Below are 16,763 nucleotides of genomic sequence, written 5' to 3'. Positions count from 1 at the left end.
AAGTGTTTGGCCCAGAGAAGCTGTATTCTGAAAGGAGGCTCATCTTAGTTGTTGTTACTGTTGTCACTGTTACTTATTTTGCCCATTGCTTTCTGTCCAAGTCTACCATCTTGAAATTAGCCAGATCACTTAGATTAGGTAGTGGCTCTGTTGGCAGAGTTTCACTTGTAGCCACGGTGGAGGACCCTTGTCAGGTAGAAGTGGATGATGACAGTGGTGAGGATATCTCTCCCTGGAGCAGTGGTTCTCAGAAGTGTGACTAGAGGCCAGGTCCCAGTCACCTCTGGAAGATTCCAGTGGTACATATGGCACCCTCTGGTGGTGAGTCATGGCTCCAAGGAGCTTCTGAACAGTCAACTGTCAGAATATCTGTTTCAGTTATGAATCTACACTCAGTCTTACAAACAGAGCATTATGAACAGGAACTTCATATATTAGTCCTAAGGAATTTTGTGACAATTACATAAACTCTGCCTGTGAGTACTATACCATGTGATTAATAAATAAGCTCATTTCCTGTTGCCATGTAGATGAGTTCTGTAACTTCAGATCCCCTTTCCCTCGCGAAGCAGGTCACACCCTTTCATTTTAACAGTAACGACAACAAAAACCGGCAGAGTAATCCAGGAATTCCTTCTTTCCAAAACTGACTCTACTGTAAAGGACAGGGCAGCAAACAACGCACTTTTATGAGCATTTGAGTGAGCAGCTGGATTCTGAGATCAGTAAATAATTTATTTTATTTCAACTGACTAGCCAGGTGCTTCAGATCTTCCCTGACACTGATGGATGGTCTCCTCTGCTCATCCATCCTGTGTCAGTCAGAGCAGAGATTTCACTTGCCCCCCTGTGGCAAGTTCTTCTAAGTGGTAAGTGTCTGTGTGCGGCATTTCCCCAGTAGCCCTGCTGATTCCACAGAAAACTCCCCGTCCACTCTGAGTCAGTGGTACGCAGGAGCACGCAGCAGCGATCAGAATTCCCCAGCTCCGCGGCACCATCACAGCTGCTTGTCTCCCGATCGGGTAGTCGTGGCCCGTGCTCCCGTTTTCACCATCTGCCATCTGCTTCTGGGAAAGGCGAGGAGGGACGCAAATTTGGATCTGCAAGACCCTAACTTAAACTGATTTTCCACCAGACTTTTCTGTGATTGAAAAACTTTATTGGAGTCCCGTAGTGAAACCTGCGGCAAAGACCTGATCTTTGTAAATAATATTAAGAAGAATTACAATTTTCTTCAGTTTATTTATTTCTTTTGAGAAAAAAAGCACAAGTGGGGGAAGGGCAGAGAGAGAGAGAGAGAAAGAGAGAGAGAGAGAGAGAGGAGAAAGAATCCCAAGCAGGCTCTGCACTGTCAGCCCAGAGCCTGATGCGGGGCTCAAACCCACAAACCGTGAGATCGGGACCTGAGCTGAAGTCAGATGCTTAACGATTGAGCCACCCAGGTGCCCCAGAATTACAATTTTTAAAGGCAGTTATTTATCAAGTGCTTGCTATGTGCCAGGCACTTCGCTGATCACTCTTATATTCATTGTCTCCTATAATTATATCACTATTACTGGATAGTACTGATATTATCTCCATTTTTTATATCAGGAAACTAGGGTATAGGGAACAATTACTCATCAAGTAATGAAGCTGAGATCAGAATCCAGATTGTCTAAAGCTTCGTCCTGCACCCAACTACTATATTATGCCTTGAATGCAAATTGTCATCACACTAATACTCTTTAGCTCTAGGACAATTTTCAGTGTACTGTGAACTTACCCCCCATCACCTTATTTAATCCACACAGAACAGTGATGATGTTATTCCCATTTCATAACAAAAAACCAAGGCTTGGAGGAGTAAGTGAAGTAATGTGATGCATATAGAGAATTTAGTGTTTACTGGCACATAGCTATTACTTAATAAGCACCAACTTTCCTTCCCTCCACCCCACCGCCCCCCAGCCATCAGGATAGACAGTGGGATATCCAGTCCCAGTAACAGAACTGGGACTGAAGCCCAGTCCCATACAACGAACCCAATCCATCAAGCCATGGATGTCTCAAATAATCTCTCTGAAAGGTTTCATGGTTTCCTTCACGAAGGAAGTGATTACTTCTAGTTGGCCAGTTCCAGAGATTCTGCACATCCTCACTCTTCCCCCTGCCCTAGCATCTGGGGGTCAGGGTCAGCATAGCATGCACATCGCTGTTCCATCCTCTGTTCACATTGTCAGTCAGTCACTGCCCTTCTTCCCTCTGGGCCCAGATCTGACCTCAGAATCGTTTCTAACACAACCCTATAAGCGAGCCCTCGCAGTCAGTTCAAGTTCGTTCTTTTTTTGTTTTTTGTTTTAATGTTTATTTATTTATTTTGAGAGAGAGGGCAGGAGGGGGAGAGGGAGAGAATCCCAAGTAGGCTCTGCACTGTCAGTACAGAACCCGACAGGGGCTCAGGCCCACAAACCATGAGATCATGACCTGAGCTGAAACCAAGAGTCGGACGCTTAACTGACCAAGCCACCCAGGCGCCCCTGAAGTTGGTTCTTAAGTTGAAATCTATTCACCATCCCTGCCGTGCCAGCCTGGAAGGTTTACCACACAAAACCGTCCTGCCTAACCATTCGTGTATTCCTTGAAAACGTCCTTGGAATATTTCATTTTGTCTGCTTCCTCTCTGTGTTGGGCCTAAAAGTACAGATGCCCTTAAGTGTAGCCCTTGCTTGAGCTTATACCACGTTGAGGTCATTTCCATTAATGTGATCTACCCATATGTCTGATGCTGGGTGCCTGACCATAGGATCAGGCACTAGGACGTGTGCGGCCAAAAATGCCAAGGCTGAGAGCTTGAAATGGTTGAGGCTGAGGCTGAATCCTTGAAACTCAAAGGATCAAGTATGGATGCCAACCAGGATCTAGGACACCCATAGCGTTCTGTCAGTAAGTATTTGTTGGCTGCCTGGTAGAAGCCGGATTGTGATGCACTAGCCAAGAGGCTGCCAGAAATCCACGTAAGAAACGGAACAGAGAAGGCCAAGATAGCACCGTTGGGTACCTCTTACTTACGTAGTACCTCAGAGCAGCGATTGCGACCCTGACTGTATATCAGAGTCGCCGAGTCCCTGATCTCATCCCGGGCCTGCTAGTCAGAATCTCCCCGTAATTGTGGGGTTTGGGAAATGCGGCATCTTGGCATCCAGAGGACTTTCTTGCCCCTTATCTCTTGGTCCAAGGCTTGTTTTTACTGGGAAGGTTGGCTTGGAGTCCCTGTTCTAGGGTCTGAGGCTGAGAAGTGCCTTGACAGTTGTGCCACTGTGCTAACTTGATCCCTTCCCTTTATCATTTGTCAGTATAGACCTATCCCCATGGCACCAAAGGTATAGGTCACTGAATCTGTAATATACCATGAATTCCATCTGCGTCATAATTGCATATATAACCTAACATCATTCTGTGTAAGATGTACAGATTCTGTATAGGATTTACAGATAAAGACTGTTTCATAAAATCTCTCTGAAAGGTTTCGTGGTCGCCTCCACTATCTCTTCATAAAACAATCCATATGTATAATCGTAACACTTGTGATCATGGTAGTTATTTATCAAAAGTATCAAGTACAATAGCACATATCATAGAGAAGGCAGAGAGGTTTCATCTCATAAACTGACTCCAATCAAGTTTGTAATGGCTGCCCAGAGCATTATGCTGAGGCAGCATCTGGAGCTGCGTCTGAGGGCAACATAAAGAAACTCTGTGATTGATTAAAAATGCCTGCCCTGAGCCTGAGCATGATGAGAGGCAGCATATTTGCCATCTATTGTCTAACCTGGTTTATCTGTCCTGTTGCACTTACCATTTAACCCCCTGGTCAATACCTACAAGCCAGCACTCAAGGAGGACTTCATTACATTGCTATTTTTTAATATACAGCATGCAAACTTAAGAAGCACATTAATAACACAAGACTGAGTGAAAGCAAGCAGCTGTGGCCTGCACTTTTTTTTTTTTTTTTTTTTTTTTTACTCCTTGGGCTCACTCTGGTGCTGTGTGGCTCTATGAATAAAATATTTGCCCCTGTTATTTTCCACTTGGGGCACCTGCGGAGTATAGTTCGAGTAATTACATAATCTGGAAATGTAGGTTCTTAGCAAGTGAATTGATTTTTCCCTCCTATTTCTGTTTCATTTTCTTACTGAGTACTAAGGAGATCTCCTCCTCCATTCAGACACATGAAAATGATCATGAGAGACATTCATCACACTTAGCTCCAAAATCCCTGGGTCCATTGAGTAATTTGAGGATGGCAATTCTAGTATCATATGATTATTCTGTCCCTGTTGTGACAACATTTTCTGAACCAAAATTTGGAATAGAGTTTAACAAGTACTAATGAGCTTATGAAATAGCAGGACAAATACTATCAAGACTGCCTCCAGAAAAAAAAAAAAAATTTTACCACATTAGTGCTTACTGCAGTACTTGGGTTGAGGGAAGATCCCCTGATAGGAAATGTCAGAAGCTCTCGGGGTTTTTTCTCACTGTGTACCTTCCTCTAATTCCTTGCTCCCAGATCTGCCCTTTTGAGAATACCTGTTGAGTATTCCAGGGCTACTAATGACAGTGTATGAGGTTCCTCAGATGGTTGAGAAAGCCTTGAGAACTGGGAAAAGTGGAGAGCCATTGGCATAATGAAATTAATGGAAATAGGGTAATGGAGTGTCCATCCAGCTTCTGTATTCCTTTTACCCGGCCCTCAACCTCGGCACTTGAGCTCCAACATGATACCAGGGCCTGAACATGAGAAAGATCTGGTCTTTCCACCCTCTGTAGGTGATAATCACAAATGCTCTTAGGAAATGACATACTGCTTCCTAACTGACGCTGAAAGCTCACCTGAAGCATCTACTTGCCAGGAGAATGTTTAGTTTGGGAATCTAACTCCCTCAGTACAAAATCTTGCCTTCTTACAGAGAGAGCTTAGTCCTCATCCAGGGACAGGTGTTACTGGGTGGAACAGTCTCGGGTCTCATCCAGTCAGCTCCACCCTTGTGCCCATGCTGTGCTGTGTACAGCTGTGTATTCATGGACTCATTCCTGTTCAGGCCACTGCTTAATTTTCATTCCAAGGATAAAGGCCTAGTCAAGTATACTCACACTTGTCACCGAGTCCCTAACTGACCACACATTGGAATTGGTAGCTCTTAGCTATGGTTCCCAAAAGGTTTCAGATGATTAGCCCTTGAATGGAACCAGTGATTCTGGGGCCCAGTACCCCCACTTGATCTCAAGAATGTAAGGCTCCACTGGGTATCATTATAGTTGTGGCTAAAATATTGTATTGTTACCTATTTTGGGTCCCTTAGGGAGACAGTGCTTTTTATACTGTATTGCATTTGCTCATGATGTGAATATACCCACTATATAAACTTGATGCATTGAGACAGGAGAGGTGGTCTGTTTAAACCCTGGCCTGATAGTCTGGGGATGTGAATTACGGGTACAGCGCTGTCATTAATGGGTGACATCAGACAAGTCATATCCCCACCCTGAGCCTCAATTTCTTCATATGGAGAATGAAAGCCCCAGACTGGGTGATCTCTGAGGTCTCATTAAGCCCAAACAGCCTTTGTGTCTGATCCTGTGTGTAAATTCAGGCAAGTTTCAAAGACTTCCCTGAATGCTCTGTGGATGCTATCGATTGGCTGTGTGGATTCAGCACAATCCACTCCAGCAAAGAGTTGTTCAGTGGCACTCCCAGGGGCTTTTCCAGGCTTTCACAGGCTCTAGGTAACCCGAAGACAAGAGGATTGTAGAATTGTATAAAAAACTACTCCAGGATTTAACAACAGTGGAGCTTTTCTAGTCTTAGATTCAAAGTTGTAGGAAATTGATGAATGAACCACAGCTCGTGATGTCTGAACAAATAAATAACAACTGAGGAAATACACTGAGGCATGGAATATTAAATGCCCTAATTTTTGCCAAACTGGTGTTTTAGCTTCTTAGAAGGGCATTTTAAGCGTGCCTTAGGGGAGATTGTGCCTCCTGAGAGTCAAGCATGCGCCTCTGAGACAGTAGGAAGCGGCAAGCTGGTTGGGAAACAACCCAGAGTTGGTCAGATACACCTGGTTTTCAACCCAGCTTTGCCATTTACTGACTTGATACACCCTGCCTAAGTACATCATTTCACCTTTCTGCAGTTCATCTCAGTAATAATCTTACTTAAAACCTGAGCCCTTATTATTTTTTAAAAATTTGTTTTAATGTTTATTTACTTTTGAGACGGGGTGGGGGGGGGGGGACGGGGCGAGGGCGCAGAGAGAGAGAAGGAGACGCAGAATCTGAAGCAGGCTCCAGGCTCTGAGCTGTCAGCACAGAGCCCAACACAGGGCTCTAACTCATGGACCACGAGATCATGACCTAAGCCAAAGTCGGACACTTAACCGACTGAGCCACCCAGGCACCCCGAGCCCTTATGTGCCAGGCATTCTGCTGAGTGTTTTACATGCTTATGCCACCCCATCTTCATGGCATCCTGGGAGCTGGTACTGTTTGTTACCCCCTTTCACAGAGGAGGAAGCTCAGGCTTACCCAGGGAGAAGCACCTTAACCCAGGACAACAATGGGGATGTGCCGGGAAAATCAAGATCTAGAGACCTAGGAGGTGGCTGGGAGGTGCCGGGGGTTCCCCTAGCAAGAGTGGTCCCACTGCTCCAGCTGTGACAACGGTTTTCCTGGTGTCGAATATGGACTCTAGGTTGCGGAGAAGTATGGCCAATGACACTTGGTAATGGGAGGTTATTGCAAGGATGCGTGAGGGCGAGAATGTTGGTCTCCCCAGGCAGACAGTCATTCTGGATCCTGGTTCTTCCAAGGCTGTGATGTAGAGCAGGTCCCAGAGATAATGCCCCCAGACTAGGGCCAAGCAGATCCCTTGTTCACATCCCTCCCGGCTCTCCTTGTGCTCCCTGTCCAGACTTTCAGCACAGGGTCTGTGTCACATCCCTTAGCCCAGTGCCTAACTCCTGATAATGATAGTCATGAGAAATAGTGGTGTAGGTCACAGAGATATATGAAGCCCTATTTCCAAGCACTTTACAAGTCTTATTTAATCCTCACAAAAGCCCAGAAGGTAGATTCTGTTATCATCACCATTTTACAGCACCTTGCCCAAAGTCACATAGTTAGGAATTAAGGAAACTGATATTCAAACTCAGGACTCTCTGACTCTGAAGTCTCTATCCCTAATCTCTCTGCACTACTGCCTTTAAATATAAAATGGGCTCTACTGCCTTCCAGATAGAAGTGAGTAAGCTCTCAGTAAGTTGGTCAACACAAAAGGACCCAGCACAGAGCTGCCCAAAGTAGATATTCAGTCTGTTAGCAGAAGATGATATACATGCTAATTTCCTTTTATGGACATCTTTTGGGTAGTTAAAACAGACAAGGGTCTCCTTGTGATAACTCTAAAGCCTTGGACAAATAGTTTCCCCCAGAGAGTTGTATATACATTAGAGTTGCATTTTTGTTTATTTTGAGCTGTCTTGTTAGGGAAGGATTTATATGCTGGCATTGACTTAGGACAGCAATCAGGCATTGTTTTCCACCTTTGACAGTTGGCGTGATAGTTTGCTTCCAGTGAGGTTTGACTCACTATCTGGAAGCTGTCAGAAGTGGGAGCATGAAAAGGTCATGACGGATGGCTATGGATAAGTGGGTAGGGGGAGAGCTGGTTAAAGGAGACAGTTGGCCTCACTTATTTCTGAGGGAAGGGGCTGACCCTGTCCGCTTTGGGCCAGCCCTCATGCTCTCTTCCTCACCTACCACAGCTGGTCAGGTGAAGCCCTGCCAGGCAGCGTTTTGTGAGAGTGGCCCCAGGGTGGCCATAATGTAGCCACGGGAGCCCTTCCCAGCAGCCCAGCCACGTGGGTGCTTGAGAACTGCTAGATGGAAGTAGGTCTTTATGTAGGATTTGCCTTCATGACTATGTTACCGGATTCAGCATACTGCCTTCCCCACACCATGAAAGTTGGGAAAGGGTACTGAATTCCAAGTAGAAACCAAGAAAATGTCAGCTCCTAAAATGATGTTTGTTTTTATTTCGGGTGAATTTTTTGTTTTGTAAAAACACAGAAAAGGAAAGGACCTAATCCTACTAGCCAGAATTGACACTGTTCCCGTTGGGAACATATCCTTTTGATCTCTTTTCTATAAATATTTTTCCTGCTCTTTTCACTTAGCTTCAGAAGAATTTTTCCAAGTCCAAGCTTTTCTTATACAGAATTTTTCGTGGTTGTGTTGTAGTCCATCGTAGTTGGATTAACTGTTCCTTTGTTGGCCATTTAAGTTGGAGAAATGGAAACTTCACAAAAGCCAACTTCCCTTGTTTTCATAGACATGTGTTTATAATTTGAAATACTTACACATACTGTGTAAGTGACACTTTAAGGAATGCCTCAGCCTTTCCTTCAGTGACTTTACACAAAAACTTTAGCCAAGGAAATTAAAACCACGCTTATTGGTCGTAAAGAAGAATATTGCTAGGATTTCATGCTCCAGTTTGTCATGTCTGAACAAAAATAGGTGTGCATTTATTGGCACATTTGAATGTTTATTTTTTCCTTTGTAAAAATTTAAAAAGGACACTGGGGGAGCTCAGTCAGTTAAGAGTCCGACTCTTGATTTCAGCTCAGGTCATGATCTCATAGTTCATGGGTTCAAGCCCCACATTGGACCCTGTCCTGATGGCGTGGAGCCTGCTTGGGTTTCTCTCCCTCTCTCTCTCTCTCTCCTCTTCCTGTCCATCCCCACTTTAAAAAAAAAAACAAAAACAAAAACAAAAAAACATTGAAAGAGGATACTAAAGACTAGCTGAGCAGAATTTCTCATTACATCTGGAACTCAACTGAATGCGTCCATGCAGAGCAGTGAGAAGTGCCATACTTAGGAACAAGATCTCTCTGGGCATGAAATGGCTTTTCCACTTAAAAGCTTCCCAACCTTGGACACGTACCTTCACCTCTCCTAGTGCATGTTATAGAAAATACCAAGCATGGTTTTTTGCAGAATAGCATAGTGGCTGAGAGGGCAGATTTTGGGACCAAATTTTCTGACTTTCTCCAAATTCTAGCTTTGCCCCATTTTAGCTGTGTGATCTTGGGCAAGTTACTTAACCGCCCTGGGTTTCCATTTTCTCATCTATAAAATAGGGATAAATACAGTAACCAATTTGATCCAGGCGTTGTGAGATTTGAATTCGTGCACACAGGATTTTTAACCATGCTAACATATATTTGGTGCCAGGTAATGTTCACCCCTCTTTGCCCCTGGCGTGGACTGTGGTGCCAGCCTCCTAACTGGTCTCCTCTCCACCAGGCTGCCTCCTCCTTCCAGCCAAGAAGGAGACCTTGGACCCCCAAGGCAGGGACAGAAGAGGTCTGTGTTTGCTTCCAGGCTAGATTCTGCAGACTGTCCTCAGCAGTGGGTTCTGGGTCTGCCCAGGAGAATGGGCTCCAAGGCTAACCGCCCCAGGGCCTGCCAAACTAGAAGCAGAGGGTTGTCACTTGTCCAGCAAGCACAGATCAGCTCCTGTGGGCTGTGTGCCCTGTGTTAAGAAGCTGAGACTCACACACATCTCAAGTACAGTGAGATTATTTAATGTACAAAAGGATTTTTCCCATCAGGAAAGATCCCCCTACAGGTTCCTTTAAATAGTGACTCCTCCAGGCAGGCGAGTGTTTTACAGATCATTAACTACTTGACTGAAAGCCTGCAGGGCAGAGAAACTTCAGACTAAAGTGTTGGGAGCTCCTGCCAATTACAGATCAATCCAAAATGAATATAAAGTATCTCTGGAACTAGAAGTCAGTGGGAAAATGTGATTTGATTCGGAAAAAATCTGATTTACAGGCAACTTTTTTGGAACACACCAGTTGTTTAAATGGTGTTCCACCTGCCTGCCCATCTTGAACCTAATGCATTCAGTCTCCCACATCTTCATCCCCAAACGCCAGAATTGGGGTTCCCCTCTGCGAACAGTGACTGCACAATAACCCCCAGAAAGGGCGTCATTGGGAAAGTGTTTTTGTGGCCATGCAGAGAGTAGGCAATTGATGCAGAGATACAGCCCGAAATGGATGAACTATACAGTAACAATTTGCAGATAAAAATAATAGAAGTTAAAGTGTACTTTACATGATAAAAGAAAGATGAAAGAGGACGAGAGTCTGTTACATCTGAGATGGTTACAAAAGTCCTGCTTTGTGAAGTAGGCTCTGTTGAAAAGATTGATGCCATGGGGAGTGACCTTGGCTTGGAGCAGGAGCTGGTGATGTATGTATGAGCATCCCTCTGCTAAATGGACCCAGATTTGTAGCACTAATATACATGGGAGCCCAGAACCAAACTCAGTACGGCAATAAATCAACAGCCACTTTGGGTGTCATTTCTGGTTTATATTCCACTATTGTTCTATCACTTTAATTCATGTCACTATCATCTTTTCATCTGGAACAGTTTTATATAATTTTCCAGTGGAGTTACCTGACAAATCCTATCAAATTAACAAGGTACATTAACAATATTGACTGACTACGGCTTCAGGAGTCGCAGGGCCGTAGAACAAAATTTTAAAGCTGTGTCTCTCTGGTGATGATTCCCCCCCCTCTCTTTCTGGGAAAGGAATGTGGGGCAGGGTTTATTCCACATATGAGATATGCACATTTATTTTGCTCTGCTCAGTTTTGACTGTTATAAATGTCAAAATAAGAAGGAGGAGGAGGGACAAAAAACAAAACAAAAAAAAAAACAACGCACTTGCTACCAGCAGCCATGGCGTAAGTACTTTTCTTCTCTCAGGGAACTATAGAAATGTCCAGATCTTTAACAATTAATGGCCAAATTGGAGGGAAGAGTGTAACTGGGTAGTCGTAATCTATTTTAAGTGAAATGTAATGAAATTGGTCTCCTGATACATTCTCACCCTCCTGAAATCATCTAGACCTGAACGGCCGGAGTCCATTGGACTTATGACATTATGCCTGATTGAAATATGGTATTCCTGAAATATGTCTAATGACAAATTCCAGCGTTCAATTAATAAAAATATACTAGTTCATCTTTTCCAAAGACCACACAGTAATGACCAGGGTTAAGCAACTGTGCCGCATCGTCTCCTGTGAAGACCGCAGACGAGACCGGTGTTGTCTGTATGGTCTCCTGCCTTTGTCTGACCGCTCTTTGGGATTTCTTTAGTCAGAAAATAAAATAGAAATGGAGTGTGTGGCAGACCTCATCACTAGAATGGTTTTTTTAATATATATATATATATATATATATATATATATATATATATATATATATATATATATATATTTTGTTCGTTTGCTTAATTTTAAATTTGCTCACAGACTATGGTCGTTGTGTTTTGGGGGGTTTTTTGTTTGTTTGTTTTTTAATTGAGCTGTTTCTTTTATCTGCTTTTCCTTTTGGCCTACTAAGTTTTCTCAATGTCGTACTGAAAAATTTCTGAGGTGATCCATGGAACAAAATGTGTTAATTCTGATTGTCTTTTTTGTTACAGTATGTACATTTGATGGCTTTAATTATCTCTTATATCTTTGTTTGATTTTGCTTTTTTTCCACTTTGCCCCTGACCTTTAAACCATGGCCTGAAATATTAGTTACTTTCAAGATTCTATCTGGGGCCCACTCTGGAAGGCATATTGAAGGTTTTTGTCTCACTTCATGAACAGATTCCTCAATTTTCAGCAAAAGAGGAAAAAGAGAGCATCTAGTCTAGATCGTGTGTGTCGGGCCGAGCATACGCTGCTCAGTGACCCTGGGAGAGCGATTGCTGTGCGTCGCCACGGTTATCCCAGGACACCTTTCATCCCAGGCATCACCTTTGTTCTCCCAACACCTTTGCTCCCAGTGACTGTACAGTATGTTATGTCTTTCACAGCTCTGAAAATGAAGCCCACAGTGCCAGTATTTAACCTGCTGCATTCCTGTTATAAAGTCTTTGTTGCATAAATCTCACACCCAGTGCTGTTTCTCCCTACGCTGGAGAAGCAGTGACCTCCGCAGACTGAAGCAAAGCTCCAAGACTTGAACTTGGAAGGTTTTATCTAAAGGACCTTTGATCCTCCTGTGACTTCTCTCAATCAGTATAGCTTGGATAATTATTTAGTGTCAGAGAAGGGCAAAGATAGATTTTTCCTATTTTTAGTGTATTAAAAAAAAAAAGACCACTGATCAAAATGTTTTTCTTAACGAACTTTATGTCATGGTTTATTTCATTACCATACGGAGGTATAATGTAGGGTTAACTATGCAGGTGAACCCTGTGTTGTATCTGTGGTGCATCTAGGATGGCATGTTTTTTTAACCTTTCTATATGCTTCTTGGTGGTTTCTCCCCTCAGCTCACCCACGCAGGAAACCAGGCTGTGCATCTTCTGTATGCCCTTTGGCGTCTCCTTATGGCTGTCTTAAGCCAGTGGCATTCCCCAAAGCCCTAAGGAAGAGCTCTTGTTCATCTCATTTAAAATATACAAAACAGGTCAAATGATTACACTGAAATCACTTATACCTTCCACTTTTTGTGGCTTCTTTTTTGTCCTTCCCCCACCCTCCCCCCCCCCCACCCCCCACCCCCGGCCTTACAGGTATCTCTGGAGACAAAGTAGAGATAGACCCTGTTACGAATCAGAAAGCCAGCACTAAGTTTTGGATTAAGCAGAAACCCATCTCAATCGATTCTGACCTGCTCTGTGCCTGTGACCTTGCTGAAGAAAAAAGCCCCAGTGAGTAGTCCCTTTTATTTATGTCTCCTTTCTCTCTTCCCCCTCTTCCCCTCTGTGTGCTGGGTGCCGGGAGAATATATTGCCACCGTGTCCTTTTTTCCTTGGGTCTGTTTAATTCATTACCAGAAATTTCTTTTAATCAGACAGGATTGTATTATGGTGCCCAGAGCCTGACATGGGCCCCCATCCTGTTCCGTCTTGATGGCAGCAGAGAACCTCACAGCCCTGGCTCCTGACCTCCAGAGCCCCGCCCTGGGGACTAGGGGCCTGGGGGCAGGTTCCTGCTGAGAATTGGACTCCCCAGAGCCCTCATTTCACTTTGTGCTCCCTTCCTCTTCCCATTTGGGGGACTTGGGCAGTCGGACCTGGACCTGCCTTCCTTCCAGATCGAGGGAGGCTGGGAGATTTCCTGTGGCAGCCTAAGACTAGATTTAGATATCCATCAAGCCGGAAGTGTCAACAGCCTCCAGATTATTGGCAGCTGCATGACCTACCAGCTCGTAATTAAACTCCTGCCTGGTCCTGCAGAAGAGATCACTGCTGGGCTGGCACTCCTCTGCTTAAATTATCAAAGTAGATACAGTCTGGTTGTATATTTTGGCATATTATATTTTTGTAGTTAAGTAATTGAGTGTAGCATTTAGATTAATCATTTTTAAGACTTCAGTCCCATCGAGAGACAGAAAGGACACAGATCATGCTGAAATTCCTCCATGGAAGAAAAAAGTTTAAACTAGACAAGAATTTGTTAGCTGCCAGGGAAAGGCTACAAGACAGTTATTGTCAGAGCCTGGTACGTATCGGCATCGCCTGTAGAGCCTGTTTAAAATGCAGTTATCCAAGGGCCCATCCCCAGCGGGTTCTGATTCAGTAACTTTGGAGAATGACATGATTTTTGTTAATCCCTTTACTCCAGTGCCCGCTGAATTGGGGAACAAGTGTTATAAGGAATGACGTACTCAAAAGGAACAATAAGAAATGTAAAGGCCAGCAAGTGTTTATCATATGGTTCAAGTTTTTGAGATAATACTGACTAAACTGGGACCTAAAAAGCAAAAAAAAACCCCGAGGGAGGCGTACAGACAGGGCACCTGCCACACTGCCTGCTTTATGGGTGGGGGTTTTTTGGTCAGATCCAGCTATGCTGGGCTACGCAATCTCCTCCTTTCAACCTGTGAGGCTCCAGCTGGGCAAGAAGGGAGAACCTAGTGGTACCGAGGGAAAGGAGGCAGGCCGGGCCCACCCCCACCCCACCCCCCACCCCCCCCCACCCCTGCTTCCCCGCAGCGTCCTGCCATTCCTGTCATCCCAGTGAGGAGATCCTGCAAGATGGCTGCCAGAAGGGGCTGGTGAGAAAATTGCTTGCTGCTCTGGGGCCCTTGCCTCTGCCTTTAGATAAACATCTTCCTAATCCCTCTCACTGCAGCTTATCAGCCAATAAAGATGTCATTGTTCTAGCATCTTTCTTCCCAAGAACTCAGGATGCTTTGAAAAGTAACATTTTATAAATTCTCCGTGTCTCTGAGAAATGAAAGGCAATCACATGTTGCATAGAGGGATAAGCTGGAGTAGAAAGGTTAGGGAAAGAACTAGAAGCGGGATTCAGATTTCCCTTAACACTCATACCAAGACACTCACTTGCCAAGGAGTGTGCTTCAGGCACCGAAAGGTGAAGGGTGTAGCACAGCCAGTGTGAGAGGGAAGGAAGAAAGGATGCACAGACAGCACCTCCCGGTTGCCTCTGGCCATCAGTCAGTCAGGAAGTGATTAGCACACGTCTGTGACAGTGACCACAAGTTCCAGGCCTGGGGGATGCAGAGCAGACGTGGGGCCCACCTTTGCAATATTGACAATCCTGCAAGAGAGTCTTTTGTCATGTTTGCAGACCTACTGGATGGTTCTGTGTAAAAACCGCACATGTGGGTCGTAAAGAGGTTTCCTTCTCTCTCACTCTGGCTCCCGAGGTCTAAAAATTGTGACACTTGCCTGAACAAAGGAGCGCACTGGCCCAGTCAGACACTTCCTATGTCCCTGTGCCCTGTCAGTGCTTTCCAAACCATGTTCCTCAGAGGTCTGGGGATGGGGGAGGGGGCAGGTTTGGGCATAAGGACTCCCCTTCAACCAGTAGAGCTCTACTATTTTCTCTTTGGGGATTCTGCATTTAAAAAGTCTGTCGGGGGTGGCTCAGTCGGTTAAGCGTCTGACTCTTGATCTCAGCTCAGGTCTTGATCTCAGGGTTGTGAATTCAAGCTCCGTGTTGGGCTCTGCACTAGGTGTGAAGCCTACTTAAAAAAAAAAAAAAAAAGTCAACCGATAAAAAGGATTTTGCTACTTAAAAAAATTTTTTTGGAAAGTTACAGGCTCACCAAGTAAAATCCAGATTCCTCAGCATAGCCCTTAAAGACATTGACCACTTGAGGTTCATGGCCCATAATTTCCCATCCTGAACTTGAGCTGCAGTCAACCGTGAACTGCTCGCACACGAACACACCTCGAATTCTGTGCTTCTGCTGTTCCCATCACCTGGAATACGCCTCCACCCTGATTCTCCCACTAACTGACAGGCACCTCTGCTTCCTCAGGCCTGCCTCATTCATCTTTCTAGGGTCAGGCTCTCTCCACGACTTTGTCTCTAGGAGCTTGCACACGCCTGTGGTACAGTAGCTCTCACGCTGTGCCATATGTATCGACTTCAAGTCTGTCCCTCTCTCCCACCCCATCTCCTTGCTGAACTAATTGACCCAGGAACTGCTTTCTGTGTCCTCAGTCTGCAGCACAGTGCCCACAGAGTGGTCCTCAATGAATGTTTGCTATCTTCAAATTGAACTTAATGTGGCCAAAATTTAGAAACCAAAAGTTACTCAGCATAATTTATGTTGTAAAGTGCCCAAACAAAGGTGTATTAACTGAATCAGCTTGATGCTGTGTTATTTTTTTTTTTATGATTTCCAGTATCTTCATCAAATTAATTCAGTGACTTAATCTAAAAAGTTCATCTTCAAGACCATCATCAGACCACAGAATTAATCTATAGGGCTGTTTCTTCCTCTTCTTTTTTTAAAGGATTAATGGTAACCCTTTTTATCTTTTGTGTCTGTTGAACCTTAGAAAAAAGTTATTTTAACAGCACTCAAGAAATGAAAGTCACTATATTTCCCAAGTTTAGCCTGTGATTTTTATCAGCATAGTGATATATGTTTGTAGCTGAGTTTACATCAAAAATTATTCTGGGGGCCTTCTTGAATGAATTATGGCAAAGAGAGAGAGTCTAGAAGTAGATAAGGTTTTTGATTTCTGCAATATATTTCCTTTTTCATGTTTTTATCTCTCGTAACACAAGCGTCCTGCCGAAGACTGGAACGTGTGACCAACTGGAATAATGTAGTTGTGAAAACAGCAGACGTGTTATTAAACAGCCTTCTTTACAAAAAGGCAGTAAGTGTTGGAAGGATAATGAAGTTGTCCTGGTCTGTCTTGAGACATGTTTGTCAGAATTCTGAGCAGAAAAGAAATGGTTTTTAAAACCTTCGAATATGGCCAGTTTGCAGTGTTTATTGAGAAAGCCTCTGTCAAACCGTTAATTTGGTCGTCATAAGGAACGCAGCTCAAGTTTAACTGACACCATATCCAAAAAGTATGTGAATAGAGGACTTGGCAAAGGGACTGAGCAACGGAGCGCCTGCAGTGAGACCCGTAATTACACATACCGTGGGTCAGAAAGACCCGGACTCTGCAGCCGTGCTCCATAAATAGCAGTTCTGTGGCTCTCTTTCCTTCTCCTAACTTCTCTGTCTTTGGCTGTGTTCTCAGAGGGAAGATTTATTGCTCTGTCCCTGTGAGTGTTTAAGGATCTGGAACTTAATGACTAAATAGATACATGCCTTAGAAGAAATTTGTACGTATAAATATAGACTCTCACCAGTTAGTTGAGAAAATCTGTGTATCAAAAGCCCAGAGAAATTGAGAATAAATT

At 44.2% G+C, this 16,763-nt stretch overlaps 1 protein-coding gene across 6 annotated transcripts in view; it reads left to right on the top strand.

Annotated features, from left to right (window-relative positions):
- The window catches only part of MAPKAP1 (MAPK associated protein 1), a 244,506-nt gene that overhangs the window by 203,513 nt on the left and 24,230 nt on the right, over positions 1-16,763 (top strand). For 5 of the 6 annotated variants that reach the window (XM_047069551.1, XM_047069560.1, XM_047069542.1 and 2 more), the window contains one exon: positions 12,653-12,790. The exons of the other annotated variant lie outside the window; for it this stretch is intronic. In XM_047069551.1, coding sequence (XP_046925507.1) covers positions 12,653-12,790 — 138 coding nt within the window. The remainder of the gene's footprint in view (positions 1-12,652; positions 12,791-16,763) is intronic. 6 annotated transcript variants of the gene reach the window in all.

This window comes from Lynx rufus, unplaced genomic scaffold (assembly GCF_022079265.1).
Source record: "Lynx rufus isolate CCGP_SWC_20201006 ecotype Redwood Valley unplaced genomic scaffold, mLynRuf1.p SCAF_10, whole genome shotgun sequence".
In the NCBI taxonomy this organism is placed as follows: domain Eukaryota; kingdom Metazoa; phylum Chordata; class Mammalia; order Carnivora; family Felidae; genus Lynx; species Lynx rufus.
Note: the sequence above shows the minus strand (reverse complement) of the source record. Positions and strands in the feature narration are given on the sequence as shown.